This window comes from Pseudorasbora parva, chromosome 3 (genome assembly GCF_024679245.1).
Source record: "Pseudorasbora parva isolate DD20220531a chromosome 3, ASM2467924v1, whole genome shotgun sequence".
NCBI lineage: Eukaryota > Metazoa > Chordata > Actinopteri > Cypriniformes > Gobionidae > Pseudorasbora > Pseudorasbora parva.
Genome location: NC_090174.1, coordinates 47,847,453 through 47,867,979, shown reverse-complemented (window position 1 = coordinate 47,867,979; position 20,527 = coordinate 47,847,453). Strand labels below are relative to the sequence as shown.

The 20,527-nt window shown below is 37.2% G+C and overlaps 1 protein-coding gene and 1 long non-coding RNA gene across 2 annotated transcripts in view; one reads left to right on the top strand and one right to left on the bottom strand.

The window, feature by feature from the left end:
- Window positions 1–20,527, bottom strand: part of LOC137071366 (uncharacterized) — a 44,064-nt gene that overhangs the window by 15,237 nt on the left and 8,300 nt on the right. The window lies entirely within an intron of this gene.
- On the top strand, window positions 16,014–19,058 carry LOC137072017 (chemerin-like receptor 1). The gene is made up of 2 exons (XM_067440249.1): window positions 16,014–16,579; window positions 17,097–19,058. Exons 1-2 carry the CDS (start codon window positions 16,377–16,379, stop codon window positions 18,100–18,102), a joined length of 1,209 nt encoding a protein of 402 aa, XP_067296350.1. The 5' UTR covers window positions 16,014–16,376; the 3' UTR covers window positions 18,103–19,058.

Here is a 20,527-nt window from a genome sequence, read left to right as displayed (position 1 = left end):
AACATTGCTGCTCGTTTAATTTTTGCAAAAAGGCACTTAGACAGTCCACAGAACTTCTGGCAAAATATTATGTGGGCTGATGAAACAAAAGTTGAACTGTTTCGAAAGAACAAACGTCATGTGTGGAGGAAAAATGGAACAGCTCACCAACATCAATCCCTCATCCCCACCGTGAAGCATGGTGGAGGGAGCATCATGGTTTGGGGCTGTTTTGCTGCCTCATGGGCTGGACAACTTGCAATCATTGATGGAAAAATGATTTCAAAAGTTTATCAGGATGTTTCTATATTTTTTACCCAGCACTAGTAAATATCAATTATTTTGTGCTAGCTATGAGAGGGAGCAATTCACCTCTAAGGCCGGAGACACACTGCAAGTGTGGCGTGAGCGTGGCGTTTCTGTTGCATGTCAGCCACGGGGCGGCTACATGGCGTGTTCTCTGTCTTTGCACACCAGAAGCGTGTCTGACGCGGCGCTGCTGCTGCTATTGATGTACAGGAAAGCCCTATACTTCATGTTAAATATAAATATATAGCCCACTGATACAGCAAAGACAATGTCGGTAGAAGCCTATTGACCATACATATCGATGGCCAATAGGCTACAGAATATTTCATTCTGTGTTGACAGGTGTAATATTTCAAAATTGATAATTATGTTGTTTTTTATTATTACAATTAGGCCTATATATCTGCATTTATGTTAACCTAGAGACTTTCACACATGAAAATGTAATTTATTAATATGTATTTGTGTCAAAATGACATACAAACATTCTTTTCCAATTCTATCACGGGTCGCGGATCGCGTGAAAAATAGGCGTCTCTTCTATTTCAAGCATACATGCGTTGTCACGCAGGCTCGAACCGGTTAACATGGGAGCCAAAATAAAAACGGTCACGCCACGCAGCCGAGACGCTCACGACACGCTTGCAGTGTGTCCCCGGCCTAATACAAATTAAAGGTTCTCACACAATGCTGATGTTGTTAACATTAACAATTTGAAAACAAAGCATAATTTAGATTTTTTGACATGATAAGTGATCGTTAGATTTAATCAACACGATTTATTGCAATGCTTTTTTACCTTAGTTGGTCAGAACAAAAGTGGATGTTAACTACTTATTTGTCAGAGGTGGAAAGAGTAACAAAATATTCTACTCAAGTAAAAGTACTATTACTTCAATTCAATTTTACTCAAGTAAAATTACTGGTCTAAAAACATACTCAAGTAAAAGTAAAAAGGAGTTAATTTACAATGTACTTGAGTTTTTATTAACAGCGGGCATGGGGGACTCTCTCGTGTAGGGTTGTGATAGAATGAGATTTTCACAATATGATAACCATCTCAGAAAACATCTTACTTTCACAATATTAAATCAGCACCAGGTAACTTTTCAACCATCATAATATATTTTCAAGACTCTTGTGATGATACATCGACTTACAATAGGTTGAATGACACGTCTGCCATAGCTTGATGGGGTCCGTATCGTTTTTAATCATACTTTTAAACTTCGGGTTTCGGGTAGTAACCCGAGAATAAAAAGAACTACAAAATTCAACTGCTTTACGGCATATACGTCACTTCCACCAACACCAACACTTCCTTAAATTCAGACGTGCGAGCCCAACTTTGTTCGTCGGATAATATAGTCATGTCCGAAGCAGCACAGACAAATAAGAAAGAAAAGGTTTTGTTGGAGGAAAGCAATAAGAGGAAACGAAAAAGTGATGGGATTAAAGGCAGGACGAGGATCAACATTGGACCAGCGTTTGCTCGTTGGCGTGAGCTGAAGAAGGCGTGCCCGACCGATGCTGTCATGCTTGTTACGGTGAGCTACCACTCAAACATTGAATTGAAGTATCATATATATTCTGTAACAATAGACTACTATAATGACGCTGGCTTGTAAACGTGAGCATCGCGATTATTTGGCGTTTGAAAAAAATAAAACCCATGAAGTTATATTCATATGACATGCTGAAACATATGCCACTGACTGTACCTGGGATGAAGAGATTTCACACGCGACCGCCAGAAGAACACCTGCATGTAAACTCCTCCTGCAGTGTTCAGGGGAACTGTTAGTGCTGCACCAACCCGCTGGGCCGCTTTTATGAAGTTATTTGGCCCACACCGCACCACTGTATATATTTTTACAACCCACCCCTCACCCGAGACCATTAAATAGACATACATGGGTTATGAGACGACCCGCGCATCACTAGTTCAGGGCTATCAGGGTTGTCATGTCAACAAATGCACGTGCGATGGCATCCCCTGTTGTAGGATGACAGATCTTACGACAGTAGTTGAGGACATTATTTTTTTCCCAACTGTAGGGGGACCCCGAGAGCAAAAGTTACCCAGTGTTGCTTTAAACAATTATTGAATAAATAGGGCTGTCAATCGATTCAAATATTTAATCATGATTAATCGCATAGTCATTAGTTAACTTGTGATTAATGGACAAATATGCATGCTTTATCTAAATGTACATTTATTAATAGTGAAACCATACTCAGAGCATGAAGACTAGACATGTATCAAAGGTAACAGATGTTTTTTAAAGAACTTGTTTATGTCTCTTAAGCCTAAGCTTAAAAATTCAGAATAAGCAGTGATTTCTCTCATTTTAAGAATATAAATAAAGGGAGTTTTACACTGCCAGTTTAATTCAGAACAGGGCACAGTTCGTATGAAAAATCGGTAATGTGAAAGCTGTCATTTTTTTTTACAAAATCACACTCAAAACAGCTGCATAAAGTTTAAGGTAAAAATAACTGGAGTTAATTAGTGAACAATATATATATATTTCAAATGAATAAAGCCGGAAAAAAACACTCATTTTGCCAGCCCAGGCATTTGCCTATCTCGCCTATGTAAATAAAAGTAAAATTACATATTTTTTAAAACTACTTAAAAAAGTAGAAGTACACAGGCTTAAAGAAGTAAACTAGCTACTTAATTACAGTCATGCGAGTAAATGTCATTTGTTACTTTCCACCTATACTTGTGTACTTGTTCAGATTACATTCTTATTTAGACAAAAGTGGTATGGGGTCCTGTCATCTTTGTCAAGATGTGTTTCTTTCTTAAAAGGTTACTTTAGCAATTTAGCATTAGCATTAGTTTTGTATCAGTAGAAATCCGGTAGTATATTCCAATGATCGTGCTTCAACCCCTCATTTCCCTGAGATGAGAGATTTATGTATTTTATTTCTGAAAGTCCTCGGATGACACAAATATTGTCATTTTGCGTCATCAGAGGATTTTTTGGCCAGAGGCTAAAGACTACAGCCAGTAGAAGGAGCTATTTCCGCATGGGGTGGGATCTGCAAGTATTCATGTAAACAGAGTGGTGCAGAGAAAAGTGAGTGTATCAACTTTTCAAATTAATTCCTATGAAAGGTAAGCTTCCAAAGGCATGAACTGAAAACGCCCCAGACTGAACACGCGCTGTGAATGTATGCTGCGCCCGCATTTACCTCAGCTCTTCGCTTTTGAACATAATCTGACACCCAGTGTTGGGGAAGCTACTCTGAAACTGTAGCTTTACAAGCTACTTGTAAGTTAAAGTAGTTAAGTTAGACTACATCCTTCACTACATCCATAGACCTCCTCTTTGGTCTTCTTCTTGACCTCCTGTCTGGCAGCTCTAACCTCCGTATAACTTTACCGATGTATTCACTCTCCCTCCTCTGAACATGTCCAAACCATCTCAACCTGGCCTCTCTAACTTTGTCTCCAAAACATCTCACATGTGATGTCCCTCTGATGTACTCATTCCTGATCCTATCCATCCTCATCACTCCCAAAGAGAACCTCAACATCTTCAGCTCTGCTACCTCTAGCTCTTCCTCCTGTCTTTTCCTCATTGCAACTGTCTCCAAACAATACAACATCTCACTACTGTCCTGTACACCTTTCCTTTCATTCTTGCTGGTACTCTTTTATCACACAACAGACCTGGCACTTTTCTCCACCCATTCCAACCTGCCTGCTTCACCTCTTTTCCACACTCCCCATTGCTCTGGACTGTTAACCCTAAGTACTTAAAATCCTGCACCTTCTTTACCTCTTTTCCCTGTAACCTCACAGTTCCACTTGGTTCTCTTTCATTCACACACACATGTATTCTGTCTTGCTGTGACTAACCTTCATTCCTCTTCTCTCCAGAGCAAACCTCCACCTCTCTAGACTTTCCTCCACCTGCTCCCTGCTCTCACTACAGATCACAATGTCATCCGCAAACGTCATAGTCCATGGAGATTCCTGTCTGACCTCATCTGTCAGCCTGTCCATCACCACTGCAAACAAGAAGGGGCTCAGAGCCGATCCTTGATGCAGTCCCACCTTCACCTTGAAGTCCTCTGTCTCACCTACGGCACACCTTACCACTGTCCTACTGCTCTCATACATATCCTGGACCACTCTAACATACTTCTCTGCCACTCCAGACCTTTTCATACAATACCACAGCCCCTCTCTTGGCTACAAAGACACAATGCCTTGGCTTCTAAATCTACAAAGAAACAATGTCGCTCTTTCTGACCCTCTCTGTACTTCTCCATTAACATTCTCAAAGCAAACAATGCATCTGTAGTGCTCTTTCTTGGCATGAAACCATACTGCTGCTCACAAATGTCCACTTCTCCCCTCAGCCTTGCTTCCACTACTATTTGTTAAAAGCTGAACTGAAACCTAACCTAACCTCTCATTTGTCATAAATCCAAATATTTCCATATGCACGATGTATCTGGATGCTCAACTATATTTATTATTTACAAGTGTTTTGTACTCCGTGTTCTCGTAGGTGACCCATTTGTCATTAATGCGTGAAGGGCTGCTGTGGCCTGTGTGCGTGAAAGTCTGCAGAGTCAGAGTGAATTTCCTCCACTTTACAGTTCTGTCTGCATGGGTTCGAATCAATCCAAATTAGCGCATACTCAAAACTCACACTATCGTCTCAAAAATATTGCAAGATGGTTTGTTTTTATTATCACCAGCAGGGTGGGCTATTGTAATGGACAACTCACCAGCCTTCCCAAAAATACCAGAGAGCTAGCTCATACAGAACACTGTTGCCAGGATTCTGAGCTGAACAGAAAATATGAACATCTTACACCAGTAATAAGTTCTTTACACTGGCTTACAATTACCTTTAAGATTAATTTTAAAGTACTGTAAGTTTTTATGTATAAACCACTCAATGGCCTAGGTCGGACCTCAATACATTGCAGGCATGTCTATATAAAAATCTAGCAGATTACTCAGATCATTAGGATCACATCATACCCCAAGCCCCAAGGGTTCACTCAAGGCATGGTGAGTATGCTTTTATGCCACCCACCCGTAGCTAGAACCAGCTTCCAAACGTGATCAGATCTGCTCCAACAGCCACATTCAAATCCAGAATCAAAATGCACATTTTTTGGAGTGCATTTACTAAATGTGTACTAATTGTCCGAGACTAATTTTGATTTTTGCATCCTCCTTTTTATTTTAAACTTTTAATATATTTTCACAAGTATTTATTCACAAGTTTTATTGTTATTTTTATTTCTTTAGATTTTTATAATTCATTCAACATAAAGCACTTTGATCTAAGATAAAGAACTAAGATTCCATTACCATTGTTTATGAAACTTGCTATAAATAAACTTTCTTGGCCTTGCCCGACTTCCCCCCTTTGTTACAACCACAGTCTTCAAGAGTATGAAAGACTGCAAAATGCCTTTGCTTTTGGATTGCAGTGCGAGTGAGTAGTGTAATGAAAGTAAGCTGTGCAAATTGTGGGTTATGCACCGAAAACAATTTGGAGTGACATTTAATTTAAAAAAGCTAGGCAACTTTTTCCACACATAAAGTGCTTGTAATCTTTACTCTGGCTATTCTAAGTAATATTTACTTACTAGAACCACTTATTTTTTTAATGTAAAATACACAAGTAAATTGCACTGGCAATACTCATCTATAGATTGTAACTTTCACTCAGATTACCATTGCATCCAATTACAAAACCCAAGTGAACATTGCTGATATTTCTGACTTTTGCATGATGCACCCAGAACGCATTGTGGCATTAAGCATGTCACCATTGTTGAGATTCATAGGCTGTGCGGTAGGGGTAGGTGTTAAAGCACCACTCGCCACAGGGATGAGTGCGCCTGAGCCACGAACTAAGAAAAAAGTTAGTTAAGAAAAAAACTATCGATACAAAGTTAAGGTTCAAGAGCCCAGCTGAAGCAAACACTGATCACCATAATGGTAACGTCAGAAGAAACAGTAAAACATCATCTGTTAATTCTCAATAAGAGCTTCTGTAGACGTCTGACAGAAATCTGGTTAGTAATGTGTGAAGCTGGTAATGCTGTTTGTGGAGTTGTTTAATCCTCTGATGAGATCTTCATAGATTTAATATCTTCTTTTATCTTCAGTTGATGAAATCAACTTTTTATGGTTCATGTTTCTCTTTCATTCAGTGATAACAGCAGGTGTTCATTAGTGTCTGAATTCACTCACTTCTTTCCTCTCTCTCTGTCGAGTGGTCTATATTGTGGACTAGTGGACTACTGAACTAGTGTAGCGAATAGTGAATAAGGGGATAGAGAGTGATTTTGAACACAGCCTCTGAGTGTCGACTTTAAGCGTGTTAATTCACAGTATATTACTGTTGGCTATTTTCTCGAAAATGACAAAAATGACCCAGAATGCATTGTTTTCTACGGTATATTACTGTTTTAATGGAAAACAGCATGTTACTGTCAAAATGTGGCCTTTTTTTACAGCATTTGTTTACAGTGTACTGCCCACCTGTGGTGTAATTTTAGTGAGTCGAAAATGAAAAAAACTTCAAGTGGCTAATGATGCAATTGAGCGTAAGCGTCAGTTCTGGCAGGCTAGGTAGTCAAGACGCTGCTAACGATATTTGGTCTCATCAGCTCTGCTCAGCTGAGATGCATCAGTGCATCAGCTGTTCACACTCCCCTCGCTGCTAATGGCTTGATATAAACAGCCGCATCTTCAAACAGATTCAGTTCGCTCCTAAACTGCTGTTGCTAGCTCTTTGCTGCCCACCACCTCCCCAGCTCCTCCATGTCGTGTATAATGTGGCATTTTACTTTGTCATCGTTGCTGCTCTTTTCAAAGGGGGAATAGTTCAGCTCTCACAGCCCTAAACTGTGCGAGCGTTCCCTAATGCTGCTGCTGTCTCTGACTCTCTGCTATTTCATGGTGCTCATGAAAGGTCAGAGGACTCCCTGAACAGAGCCATACCGCCAAAACATTCATTCAGAATTATCAACTTGAATTGAAATTTATTCAAAAATTCCTAAATCCTTTTATTTGTTCTTGACTTAAGAGACCTGACAGAACTAAGAATTGTGCTTAAAATTCCTAAGAGTAGTGCCAGTGTAATGTTTGTGTCTAACAATGTGCCCACTTATAATGCTGTTTTAAGAAATGTAATGTATAGCTTTATGTGCAGACTGACAGAGTCTAAGAATTTGATCATTGTGTCCATAGTTGATGTTTCTAAGAGTGATACAAGGTACACATCTTGCTTTTGGAAATATTGGACCCGAAGCCTGTATATGTTTTATAAATGACTCCTGATGTGCTCATTTTTAATGTTTTGTTTTTGTATTATTATTTGTATTGTGTTGTCTCTATGGACCTATGTGTCTTGAATAAAAATTTGATTATTGTTAAACATCGCTTAACATCACTCTGTGGCCCATTATAATTATTCATAAATTGGTTTATTTTTTTGTATGTTTTCTTTCACTATCTTACTCACTCTGTACCATCAGCTCTCTGTCTGTGCCCCTGGATCCATCGGCTTCACCTCCATCAGTCATCCCTTGATGTTGACAGTCCCGTCAACACCTTGGCTCCTCCTCGATTGAGTCCAATGTGCTCCCCTGTGATCCCCAGATTAGACTGGCTAGGACCCTGGGATGATAGACCCTAAAAATACCTATGATGTATGGAACTATGCCTGCTAGAGAAAACTAGAAATTGCTCAAATAAAAAGCCAGTCTCCATCATCTAAAGCCTCCACTGTCCCGCCCAATACTATGTTTCTATATTACGGCACAAGGCAGCACCTTCTGGCATTGGGTGTAGTCACAACTATTTTAAATTAGTTTAGTTTTCATGGACTTTTAATTTATTTTCAGTCACTTGACCCTTTATTTTCCCGTCACTCTTTAGTTGTCATAGAGATTAATTTTATGTGCACAGGTGTTAAACATCATTAGCATCATCAATCATTACATTTGCTTTGTATTTATGCTGTGTTCCAGGCTGGTGTTTGAGCCCATAAGTTACAACTTATAACCATGACTCACGACTTTGTAGCGTTCCAGGCAAAGTCACGCCAAACTGACTGAGCGCAGGAATTGTGGTTGCTAGATGTAAAAAAAAAGCATGGTTGTCCATATAGGACTTGTGCTAATCTACAATCATTTCTATCACCTCCGTGCTTATGTGAAGGAAACGGATTAAAAATAAGGCAAGAGAAGCAGTTATACCTTTTTATTTTACGTTATTTGTAAAACACGGGTTGCTTGGAATGTGGCATTAGTTCCAGACTTTTCAGTTCCCAGTTGTCCAGTCATGTCTATGTCAGAGGTTGTGTTTGGTTTGCCTGCCTGTTTGGATCACCTTTTGAGTTGATTATTAAAGAACTTTGAGATTGCTTATCTTCCTGGTCCTCCTTCAACCTTGTGTGACACACCATTTTGGAACCTTTTTTTTAAAAAGTGTGTTCTTCAGAACCAGATACACAATATTTGTATTTGGAAATAAATTCCATTGAAATAGAAGCTTGTTTTGTAATCTGTCTTTTTGCTTTATTTGTGTAATCAGTGGTTTTTATTTGCTATCCGGGATTATTTGATTTTGTCAGTTAAAGAACTGTCTGGCGCCCGAAGGTTGACTTTATTTTTGGAAAAATAATTAATTTAATTTAAGGGCAGCCACCACCACTACACCCCGTATGTATTTTCAATGGCATATTATAAACTTACGAGAATACTTTATTACTTGAAAGAAGTAAATATACATTAATGAGCACATATATTTTTGAAAGAACTAAGTGTTTTAGCTAAGAATAAACTAAACAAGTTACACAGTGTAGCTTTAAATAGAGAGGTCTGCTCTTTGCTCATTGCCTGAGGGAAAATCAGTATGGATGAATCCAGTCTCACCATTTGCTTCACATTAACAATGTACATGAAATTGTATTTAGACTTCATTAAAATTCAGTTAATTTGTAAAGATTTGTCAGGATGAACAAAACATTTTTTTCATCATTTTTCTAAAAGTCAATGTAAAAATGTTATTGGGTTTCTGTTGAGGGAACCAGTGTAATGCTGACTTCCCTGATACAACAATGTCATCACTGCCCTTCAACAGATCTTGGAACCAATAAGAACAAGTATTCCAGAGAGCTGTGTAATGACTAATGAATGCATGCTCTTTCGAAAGAAAAAGAAAAAAAGAATGAAAAAAATGAAACAATTACATTTATAAATGTAATGCAAATAAAATACGTCTCACCACTGCCATCAAACATTTGGAAACAAGCTATGTTCTTTAATGACTTTTATATGTGCTACTCAATTGCAAAGTATTTTCAAGATCCACACAACTGTTTATTGGCATCCACAGATATGTGTTGGCAATGAAATGAGAATGAAACCGGTTTAGAGAGGTAAGAACTGCAAATTCAATACTTTGGGACATAAGTGAGACTATTTCCTGATTGACTATTCATGGCTGGAAATGTTCAAACATGTTCATGAAACTCATTTTTACCTTTCACTCAGATGTTTGGCATGTGACTAGGGAAAGGCCTCATGCATAACCAACCATTACAAGATTCCTCACTATACAATTAGAAATTTGGAGTTATTCAAAAACCATGAGCGTAACACTTTAGAATAATGGTCATTAGTTAACATTAGTTAACTACATTAGTTAACATGAACTAATACTGTCTCAACTGTCTTTATTTATCTTTGTTAATGTTAATTTCATCATTTACTAATACTTTATTAAAATCTTGTTAACATTAGTTAATGCGCTGTGAACGAACATGAACAAACCATGAACAGTTGGATTTTTATTAACTACGTTAGCAAAGATGAACAAATACACTGTTCACTGTTCATACAATGAACCGCTCATGGTTAGTTAATGTTAGTTAATACATTCACTAATAATGACTAATAATGACATTACTTTTTTATTTTATATTCTGTGGCAGAAAAAAGCTTCCATAGATGTCACGAGATGTCACGCCGATCACAAGTTCAGTATAGAGTACCGCAAGGCTCAGTGCTCAGTTGCTTTTCACCCTGTACATGCTACACTTGGGTATATCATTATGAAGCATGGCATCAGTTTTCATTGTTATGCTGATGATACTCAACTCTATATTTCTGCACGCCCTGCAGAAATGTAACAATTCACAAGATTAAAAGAATGCATAGCTGATATAAAAATTTGGACTAGTAATTCTCTTCTTCTTAATTCTGATAAAAAGGTGTTTCTAATTATTGGACCAAAAAACAATTATTGGACAGAAAAGTTTAACTTACAATACTGTCTCACACTTGAATATCTACTTTGTCAAGTCCTCGCTGTCAGTTAGGAATCTGGGTGTGCTCTTTGATACCAATCTCTCATTTCAAAGCCACATGTCTAGCATCTGCATTCTACCATTTTAAAAATATATCTAAATTAGGGCTGTACGATATTGGAAAAAAATTACATTGCGATATTTTTCCCCCCAACGATATATATTGCGATATTGAGAGCCATCAATCCAGGCTAAAGTCAATAATTACCATTCCATGATATTAAAAATTTCACTAATAAGCAAGCTTCATTACAAGTGACAAAAAGAAATGTTGGATAGTATGTGCAAACATGAAACTAAACCTCCAGTAGGTGGCAGCAGGTAACCGTCTTCGTTCATTCAAACGATTCATTCAAACGCTGAATCGTTCAGTAACACATTTGTTGCTTTGAGTAAGACGCGTTACGGGTCTGCTGTGAACGATTTTCACTGCTGAAATAGAACAAAAACACTAAATATTGCATCTAAAATGTAAGCGACTTTAAGTGAATGTTAATTAGTTGTTTATGGAACTGTCATATGAAATCAGTGTCATTTTCAGTCGTGATGGTATTCAGAAAAACGCTCTAGTGTTGTAATTTCTCCTCGAGAGGCTGCATGAGCGTCAACAGCGCGACCTTATTATCGTCAGTTACCAGATCGCCACTTACACTAAATGAATGCATAAACATTCTTGCATTTTGGTGATTAGCTAGTTATTTTTGTTTTAATCAGGTTGTCCCTCAGGCAAGTAAAATTCTCTTTCACTTGTCCCTTCAAAAAATCCACTTGTCCCAGACAAGCGTTAATGTCGAGCCTGCTTTGTATTCGTCATAAAGAGCTTTGTGGTGCCGTTTTAGGTGATCAGATAAATTGGTGTTTTCTTGTTTTGTGGCCACAACTTTCTGACTCTCCATGCAAAGTTCCTCCTTTTGGTCAACATCCTCCTTTTTGTAGCCGAAATAGTCCCAAAAAGATGATTTCTGGTACGAAACCTTTTTTTTTTTTTTTGGCGGATCCTCTTCGTCGTGCATTTTAGCAGTGAATGTTTGGCCGTGAGGGTTGATCAGCGGCACAGCGAACCAGTCACTGTGCAGGCACGTGGAAAGTGCATGTCAATCCAGCAACAAACTCGTGTTTACTGTGTGCTACCGTTCTCTTAATACACCATGGTCTACTACCCTTAACATCGCATGTTCCGGCGATGTGAAGGGTAGTAGACCACGCACATCGCGACGTCGATGTTAAAACAGAATATCGTTCAGCCCTAATCTAAATTACAGCACATGCATTCAATGCAAAATGCTGAATAGTTCGTTCATGTGTTCATGACCTTAAGGCTAGATTATTGTAATGCTTTAGTGGATGATTACCCTGCTCGCTTAATAAATAAACTGTAGCTGGTCCAAAACGCAGTAGCTCGAGTTCTAGAACCAGGAAGTATGACCATATTAGCCATCTTCTGTCAACAATGCACTGGCTCCCTATTAAACATCGTATACATTTTAAAATCTTGCTAATAACGGTCTTTCTAGCATTGTTTGGAAAGCAGACAGACTCTCAGTTTAAATCTAGATTTAAAACACATCTCTATACTATGGCATACAAATAGAACATTATTCATGTCTTTTATTCAAATCAGTTAAATGATTGTTAGGCTGCATTAATTAGGTCAGCCGGAACCGAGAACAATTCCCATAACACCTGATTTACTCGTTACATCAAAAGAAAAATGACATCTATGCTAATGTTAGGCTCTCTGTTTATCCTGAGGATTACTGCAGTCAGCCTGATCCGGGCTGTATTCAGATCAGATGGTGGACTTGACCAACGCATCCCTGAAGTGTCTGCAGAGAGCATGTCAATTAAACATGACATCCTCATTAAATCTGTCTCTGGCGTGACAACTCTAATCTTTCAAATAATCTTACGAATATCTGTTGATCCAATATGACTTCTTACCTGTAATGTTGGCAGAATCATAATCATACACTATTTGTTCATCGGCCAGAGGAGAACTGTAATTTTCAACTATATTACTGATCTGCTATATACATAAAGGTGATTTGACTATTGATTGTATGTACATATTATTTATACCTTAATGATTCTATATAAATTCTATATAGAGTCTATGCAAAAGCAGCTTCCAAATCCTCATTACTCAACTTGCTGGATCTGTCTGCTGCTTTCCTGAGATACCCATTTAAGATGGGTATCTCAGGTACTGCTCTCCAGTGGTCCAGGTATTACCTCTCAGGTAGGACTTACAGGGTGTCATGGAGAGGTGAAGTATCTTAGTTAAATCATTTAGCTACTGGGGTTCCCCAGGGCTCAGTGCTTGGACCACTTCTCTTCTCCATCTACATGTCATCATTAGGCTGTCATTCAGAAACATGGCTTCTCCCATCACTGCTATGCTGATGACACTCTACTCTTCTCATTTTAACCAGATGATCCTACAGTCAGTGTTTGTATCACTGCCTGCCTGACTGATATTTCTGACTGGGTGAAGGAGCATTACCTTCAACTCAGTCTAGCAAAGACAGAACTACTTGTTGTCTCAACCAACCCAGCACTTCAGCAGAATTTCTCCATTCAGCTTGGTTCATCAACCATAACTCCATCCAGGAGAGCCAGGAACCTTGGAGTTGTGATTGATGACCTGTTAAACTTCACTGACCACATAACTGCAACAGCCCGGTCCTGCAGATTTGCTTTATACAACATTAGAAAGATTAGACCCTTCCTATCAGAACAGGCTGCACAACTGGTCCAAGCTCTTGTTCTCTCCAGACTGGACTATTGTAATGCTCTTCTGGCTAGGCTTCCAGCATGCACTTTCAAACCCTTGCAGCTGATCCAGAATGCAGTGGCGAGAGTGGTCTTTAATGAGCCGAAGAGATCGCATGTCACGCCTCTCTTCATCAGGCTGCACTGGCTGCCAATGGCCCCTCTCATCAAATTCAAGGCACTGGTTCTTGGCTACAAAGCAACCACTGGCTCTGCACCAATAGACCTAGACTCGCTTGTTCAGACTTACATACCCTCCAGAAGTGTGTGTTCTGCGAGTGAGCGACGCCTCATGGCCATCCCAAAGAGGCATGAAATCACTCTCACGGACCTTTTCCATGTGCGTGCATCACACACATGAGCATGCAAAACCAAGCCTCACTGCAGAGTCAGATAAATCAGCATGTTCAAAAACTTCTGTGATTGTATTTTTCCTTCAAATATCAAGTCAAGAGATTGAACAACACACATCAAGAAATTAATGTTATTTCACTATTTAAAAAAGCCTGTCAGCAGGAAGGGATTACGTTTTGGTAGCCCATCTGGAAAACACATAGCCCTGGCATGTTGGGCTTTGCGAGCACTGGCCCATATACGTCCGAGCCTGATTCCAAATCACAATGAACCAACAACACCACAAACAAAGGATTCTTCAGCTTTTGAAAGTATGTTAAGTTAAGTTAGACACGTACACATAATTAATAGATATCAAACGATCTGTAACAATGCAATACTATCACATATAAAATATACTCCCATTAGTGTTGCTTCATTCATTCATTCATTCATGTAATCTCATCGTGTCTGCAAATCCAGTCTTTTTTACAAACAAATCTGGGGCGAAATGAAAGAACAAACGTGCAATGTCTTCCCCATATGATCATTAAAAATAAAGTTTATCCATGCATTCATAATATTGGAATCCAAATTAAGCTTACATGGTGTGTTTTTTGTTTAGAAGTTTGATTCAGTTTAGCTCTACGTAGGCCTATGTCACGCCAAGCACAAGTCACGAGAAGCAAGCATTGTTCATCTTATGTTGAAGCGGTGTTTCACCACACAATGATGTCACGGTCTGGCATATTCTGAGACTGCTTGTTTGCTGGGCCTGGTGTCAATAAAAGCTTTATTTATTTATTTTTTGACTAACAAGGAAGTTTTCAGCTCTGAAACTGAATGAGAAAAAATTCATTTAGCAAATGGCGGCAATATAACAGAGTGAAAAATTTAAGGGGGTCTGAATACTTTCCGTACCCACTGTAGGTGCATCATCAAACTCCTCATAAAACTTTTCAAGACTCAGAATGACTCAAAAAAAATGTAAGGCTACAATATTTGGCCTGAGATGAACAAAGTACACAACTTCATTACTTGAGTAAAAGTAAAATTACTACTAGTCAAATATTACTCCATTACAAGTGAAAGTTAAAAGTACTGAAGTTTGTATTCAAAAGTAAATTTTATTTTTTAATGTGAACGCATAATTTTACTATTGTTGTATAAATGTACACTATACCATCATGTTTTAGTTAGTGATGCACTATCCGACATACTAGCATAGACTAACTTAAACTAATTTAAATACTTTACAATTTAATTTAAATACTTTAAAGCCCTTTACAAAGCTGCTGTCACTTTAAGGCTCAATGCACGGATCCTATACACTGATACACATCTGATATTCTCCCAACTGTTCACGTTCACTTAAGACATAATCAACTTTGTTTATGTGAATACTCAACAAAATTAGCATTTTGACCTCCCTAATCTTCCATTTCGCTATAAACTATAAATCAGTGTTCAAAAAATACTTGGAAATCATTGAACTTCACGTGACCTTCAAGAGTAATTACTGATAGACTGTATGCAAAAACCCAAACACCTTTTAACCCCTTACCTGTCATCTTCCGATTTGGCAAATGGAGCATTTAGACATATTCATAGTATAAAGACAGCTGCTCGTACAGTATTCTGAATATACACATAACCAATGTATATTTAGAAAGCCAACACCTGAGAGTTTACAGCTGAATACTCAGAATTACTAAGACAGTTATTAATATAGAGATACATAGGCTGAAACATAAAAATAAAAAATTATTTAGATATTCAAATAAATATTTTCTTCATGTATAAAAATATGTGAATGTAGTATAACTAATAAAAAACTCATCCACTGACTTTCAAAGCTGCAACAGAAATGACTTTCGACTTTGAGGACCTTGATAGAAATGTAGTGGAGTAAAAAGTATGATATTTGTCTTTCTAATGAAGTTAAAGTAAAAATGTAATATAATACTCAAGTAAAGTAGATACCCAAAAAGTGTACTCAAGTAAATGTACTTAGTTACTGTCCACCTCTGCTTTAAGATATTATTAAGAATTGTTTTCAAGAATTGAAGAAACTTAAAAGTCTGGTTTACTGCACCTTCTTCTAGTGTAGCCTTAATTACAGTAGGAGCAAAGTTTTGCAATAACTATCAAATGTATGAAACATTTAAGTGCTGATAAAAATGCATGAAGCTAGAATAAAATAAAATAAATCATTTTTTATTGTATTTTAAAGAAGATGCATGTCCTTTCTTTTGATAGGCATATATCCAATGTTCAAATATTCATGCAATAAAACATTCCAGGACCCATGAAAGGTTTGTGAAAATAAACAAAAAATTAAATTGATGGTGGTAAAACAAAAAGTTAGGTTGCTTTTAATTCTTTTTTTTTTTCTTTTGAGAATCTTAAAAAAAAAATAACTATAGTGAAGCTCCTAAGGTTTAATAAAAGGATTTTTTCAACTTGTAACCTGGTGAAACTATTGCTGCTATAACAACATGTAGCAACTTGTTATGCAACTGCAAGTCTATCTTTTAACCTTAGATCCACAAACTTGCATGTCTATATATAACATTAATACGTTTACATTTAGAAGGATAAAACTCCTTTTTTCACATGCGATTGTGTAACAACATTCCTGTGTTGGATTTGGATCTTGTCCAAAACCATGATTTCCTGAAGCTCAAATTGCAGCGTGTCCTGCAGCCGTCGGAAAGAAACTTAAATATTCAGTGCATGGTTTTTACTTTCATATTCAGAGTTCTCTCAGATGGACACAGTCTTCTGATTTTCTTCATTCTGCACTGTTGCTGTCAAAGGTAAGAGTATTTTGCAGGAAATATGCAGAAATCAAAATGCAAGAATTTGTTTTGAAGCAGACAAATGCAGAGTTTTTTTTGCATATATTGCTCTTGTATTCTAATGACAGTAATTAGCTCTGTTTGTTATGCTTTTTATTTCTTCTTATATTTGATTTACTAGATTTTGTTGTTGACTTCCTATGACTAAGATATATCTATACGATGATATTTTTTCCTTGAAGATAGTTTAGAACAGGACAATATTCCCTGCTTTCACTAATGTCATTCGGAAAGAGAAACGTTTTTTCCTTAAAGGAACAGTTCACTCAAAAATAAAAGTTGTTATTGCCCGGCCATGAACCTGTATGATGTTAATATTTCAGCTGAGCATTAAAATAAAAATCATCACACAGCTCTTTTCCAAACATTTGTTCTTCCATAGTGACACCTTCTGTAAAGCTTTTTGCCTGCACTACAATACAAAACACTTCCAGTGCAGTGTTTTCAGTGAAATAATCAATTTCATTTGTTTCAGGATTTACAAGATGTCTGCAGATCACAGTAACAGGACCAGTGAAGAGTCAGACTATGATTCTATCATTTCAATACTTGAAAGTGTAGACAATACAAGCATTAAGCAGTACCAATATGAGATCAGGATGACATACTTCATTTCATATTGTGTTATTCTCATCCTTGGCGTCACCCTTAATTTCATCGTGATTGTCATCATCATCTTCCGGAAATTCAAGAGTTTTCAGGCGGTTGCCATTTGGATTATGGCGTTGGCTGTAACACATTTAGTCTCCTGTACATCAGTTGTGTTTCAGCTTCTGTATGCTTACAATGACTTTAAATGGAATTACGGAATTGCAAGCTGCAAGCTGTCATCCTTTATCACCTACGGCAGTATGTTCTTCACGGCAACCATGCTGAGTCTCTGGAGCATTCAACCTATTCTTGCAAAACTTTTGTGCATGTGTAAAAAGGAGAGCAATAATTGTAGCATCATTCTGATTTCACTGTCTTGGACCATAGCAGCAGTCTTGGCATGTCCTTCGCTATTTTCCAGAGAGGTCCGATATCTTCAGTGCATTGATGACTATGACTTTGATGATTCCAGAACAACTCCAGAAGGCGTCACAAGGCTGAAGGCTGTTGTTGTCATGCGATTTCTCCTCGGGCTAGTAGTGCCAGCTTTGGTAATGTTTCTTAGCTGCTGTGTGACATCATCTCACAACAATTTTTTTGTGTGCAAAAAGCAGGCCCAGATCATCTGTGCTCTAAAGATTGCCTACTTTGTTTTCTGGGGCCCTCAAATTGTCTTAACTATGCTTCAAGCAACTGTAAGCAACAGCCTGAGTACAAGTATGCCAGAATATGGACTTCCAGCAGCTACTGTCCTGGCCACAACCCACCTCTTTACCTGCCCACTCATCTATATGTTACTGGGACGCAGTTTTAAAATGAATTGGATAGAGCATGACCCAGATCACAATGATAATAGGGTGTGTCATGAGAGGGAAATGGGGATCTTATAGGCATCTTGAAACAGTAGAAAAGTAAAGTTGTAGCAACTCCAAAATACACAAGCAAAAAAATGCAAATATGGTCTACAAATATCAGGGTCTCATTCATTATTATCAATCAAGTTATAGAATAAGCATTGCTACGGAACACTATTAACCCAGTATATATCCCATTGTACGTATTTATCAACGTTATATAGCAACCTTTTTTGCCATTTTTTTTGTGTGGAGTATATTAATGGTGTATCATAAAATTGTCATAATATTTTCTTTCTTTTATTATGTTGTAGTGATATGGTGTATGATACAAATGGTTATATTCTTATGTTATGTTGTTTTTGAGAGAGAGAATATACAGTTATCCATAATACTGAGAATATACATGATAATGAGAAAATACCTGTGTATTGGGACTCATTTAAAAAACATTAGCATATTTGTACAAGAGTAGATTTAAATCTGATTACGTCATTCTGCATGCGCTACATGAATGAAGCCCATGATATAAGAAGCAGACACAGAGCAACTGTAGCTCTAAATGTGCATGGAATAAAGTGTTTTAAAGCATTCAATATACACTCTAAAAACTAATACTATGATTTACTCAATTTTTTTGGTGAAACATTTTTACACTAAAAAAATTGAGTAAATTTTAAAGCAGTGAAATCAATTAAAGACACCATAAGAACTGAGTAAATGTAAGTAAAAAAATTAAGTAGATCTGAGTAACTGCATTTGTTACATTAACAAATTCAATTGAGTAGAAAAAATTGGGTAAAAAGCATTTTAAAAACCAATATTTATGACTAATATGAACTGTTTTTATTTATGAGTATTACTAACTTGTATAGTATAACTTTAATTTCCTCTAAACCTTTCTAAAATACTCCACAGTCCACACAAACACACTTCACTACACTCTAAAAAATAATTCAGTGGCTTAGTAAATATCACAGTAATAATTAACTTTATTAACTTAATAAAATCTCACAATATCATTTACTTGATGGTTTTAGTTAAACATACCAAAATAATTGACTAAAAATCCAACAGTTAATTTTGTCTAAAATTTATAGTTATATTTAAGTTTTTTTCACTAAAATAATTTAGTATTCAAATAACCAATTCTTTATTTTGAATATACTTAATACATTTGCGAAATTTATTTCAAAATATTTGAGAATGGAGAATTAAACCGATCTGTTTCAAGAACCATAAATATTACTTAATTAAAATCAAGATTATTAATATTTAACACACACTGAAGAAATTGAGTAAGTTTACTCGATTAAAACAATGCGCCCCTCCCCCACCCCCTGACCTCGACGGTTGAGTGAGTGCGGATATTTGAATTCTCCTCAGTCACCAGAGCAGTTTCTTCTTCTCAGCCTAGCAGAATTGGGGCATTTCTTCTGTGAAATTCAGGTTTGTATGTTTTTTTTTAAATCTATATAATCATTACTGTGCTAAAAGGCATTTTATTTAATTCAAAACAACATACAGGGACAGTGTGTTAAGTTAACGTGTGGCGTTGGTCTTTGAAACGCCTGTTGTGTTGCTCAAAATACACAACTTTAATTCGTAAAGATAATGAATTTGGATGATAAAATCTTATTAAAACTGGGCACTGTTTGTTTATTGTCAGGTTATGGAGTCTGGTGCCTCGCAGCATCTTTCAGCTACAAATGAAACGCAGGACAGCGGTCTCAAGTTCAAAGTCCACCCGCAGACCGCTAACGTTATGTTAGTCCATCTCAGGCTCGAGAAACAGCGCTGATACGGTGGAAATGGGATAACAGACCGGTTGATTACACTTGAATTACTTTTAAATGTTTAATTTTTACTTCTAAAATGTTTGTTACATGAGTTTAAATGTTGTAAAATAACTGTTATTCTTTACATGTCAAAACAGTAGCCTAATATATGCTGTTATTGCTGTAACGTTACTCGTCGACAATAAAGGTGTCATGTATAAGCAGGGGCGTAGGAGCGACTTTGACATTGGGGGGGGGGGACATTTTCGCCGCTATGAATCAACGTCCATCCCACCAACATAATAGTAACAGTATAGCCTATAGTGACGTGGTACAAAATGTATAGAATCACAAACAGCAAATAAATAAACAAAATCATCAGTTTATCATCTGTTTAAATAATCTGTTTATTATTACACAAATATTGAAGTTGGGAAACATAAAAGTGTACAAACCCCTCCTGTAATTGCAGGCAGAAAGGAAAGTAGCACTTTAAAAGGCAAATATTTGATTCGTAACCCCCCAAAAATACAAAAATACAACAGTAGAAATATCCTTTAAAAATTTTGTTGTTGTTATTATAAATAATCTCCCATTCAGTGGCGTAACTAATGATGGGCCCCAGTACAGGCTATGCAGTAGGTCCCCCCTAACCTAGCATGTAACACTTTAGGTTTAGGTTT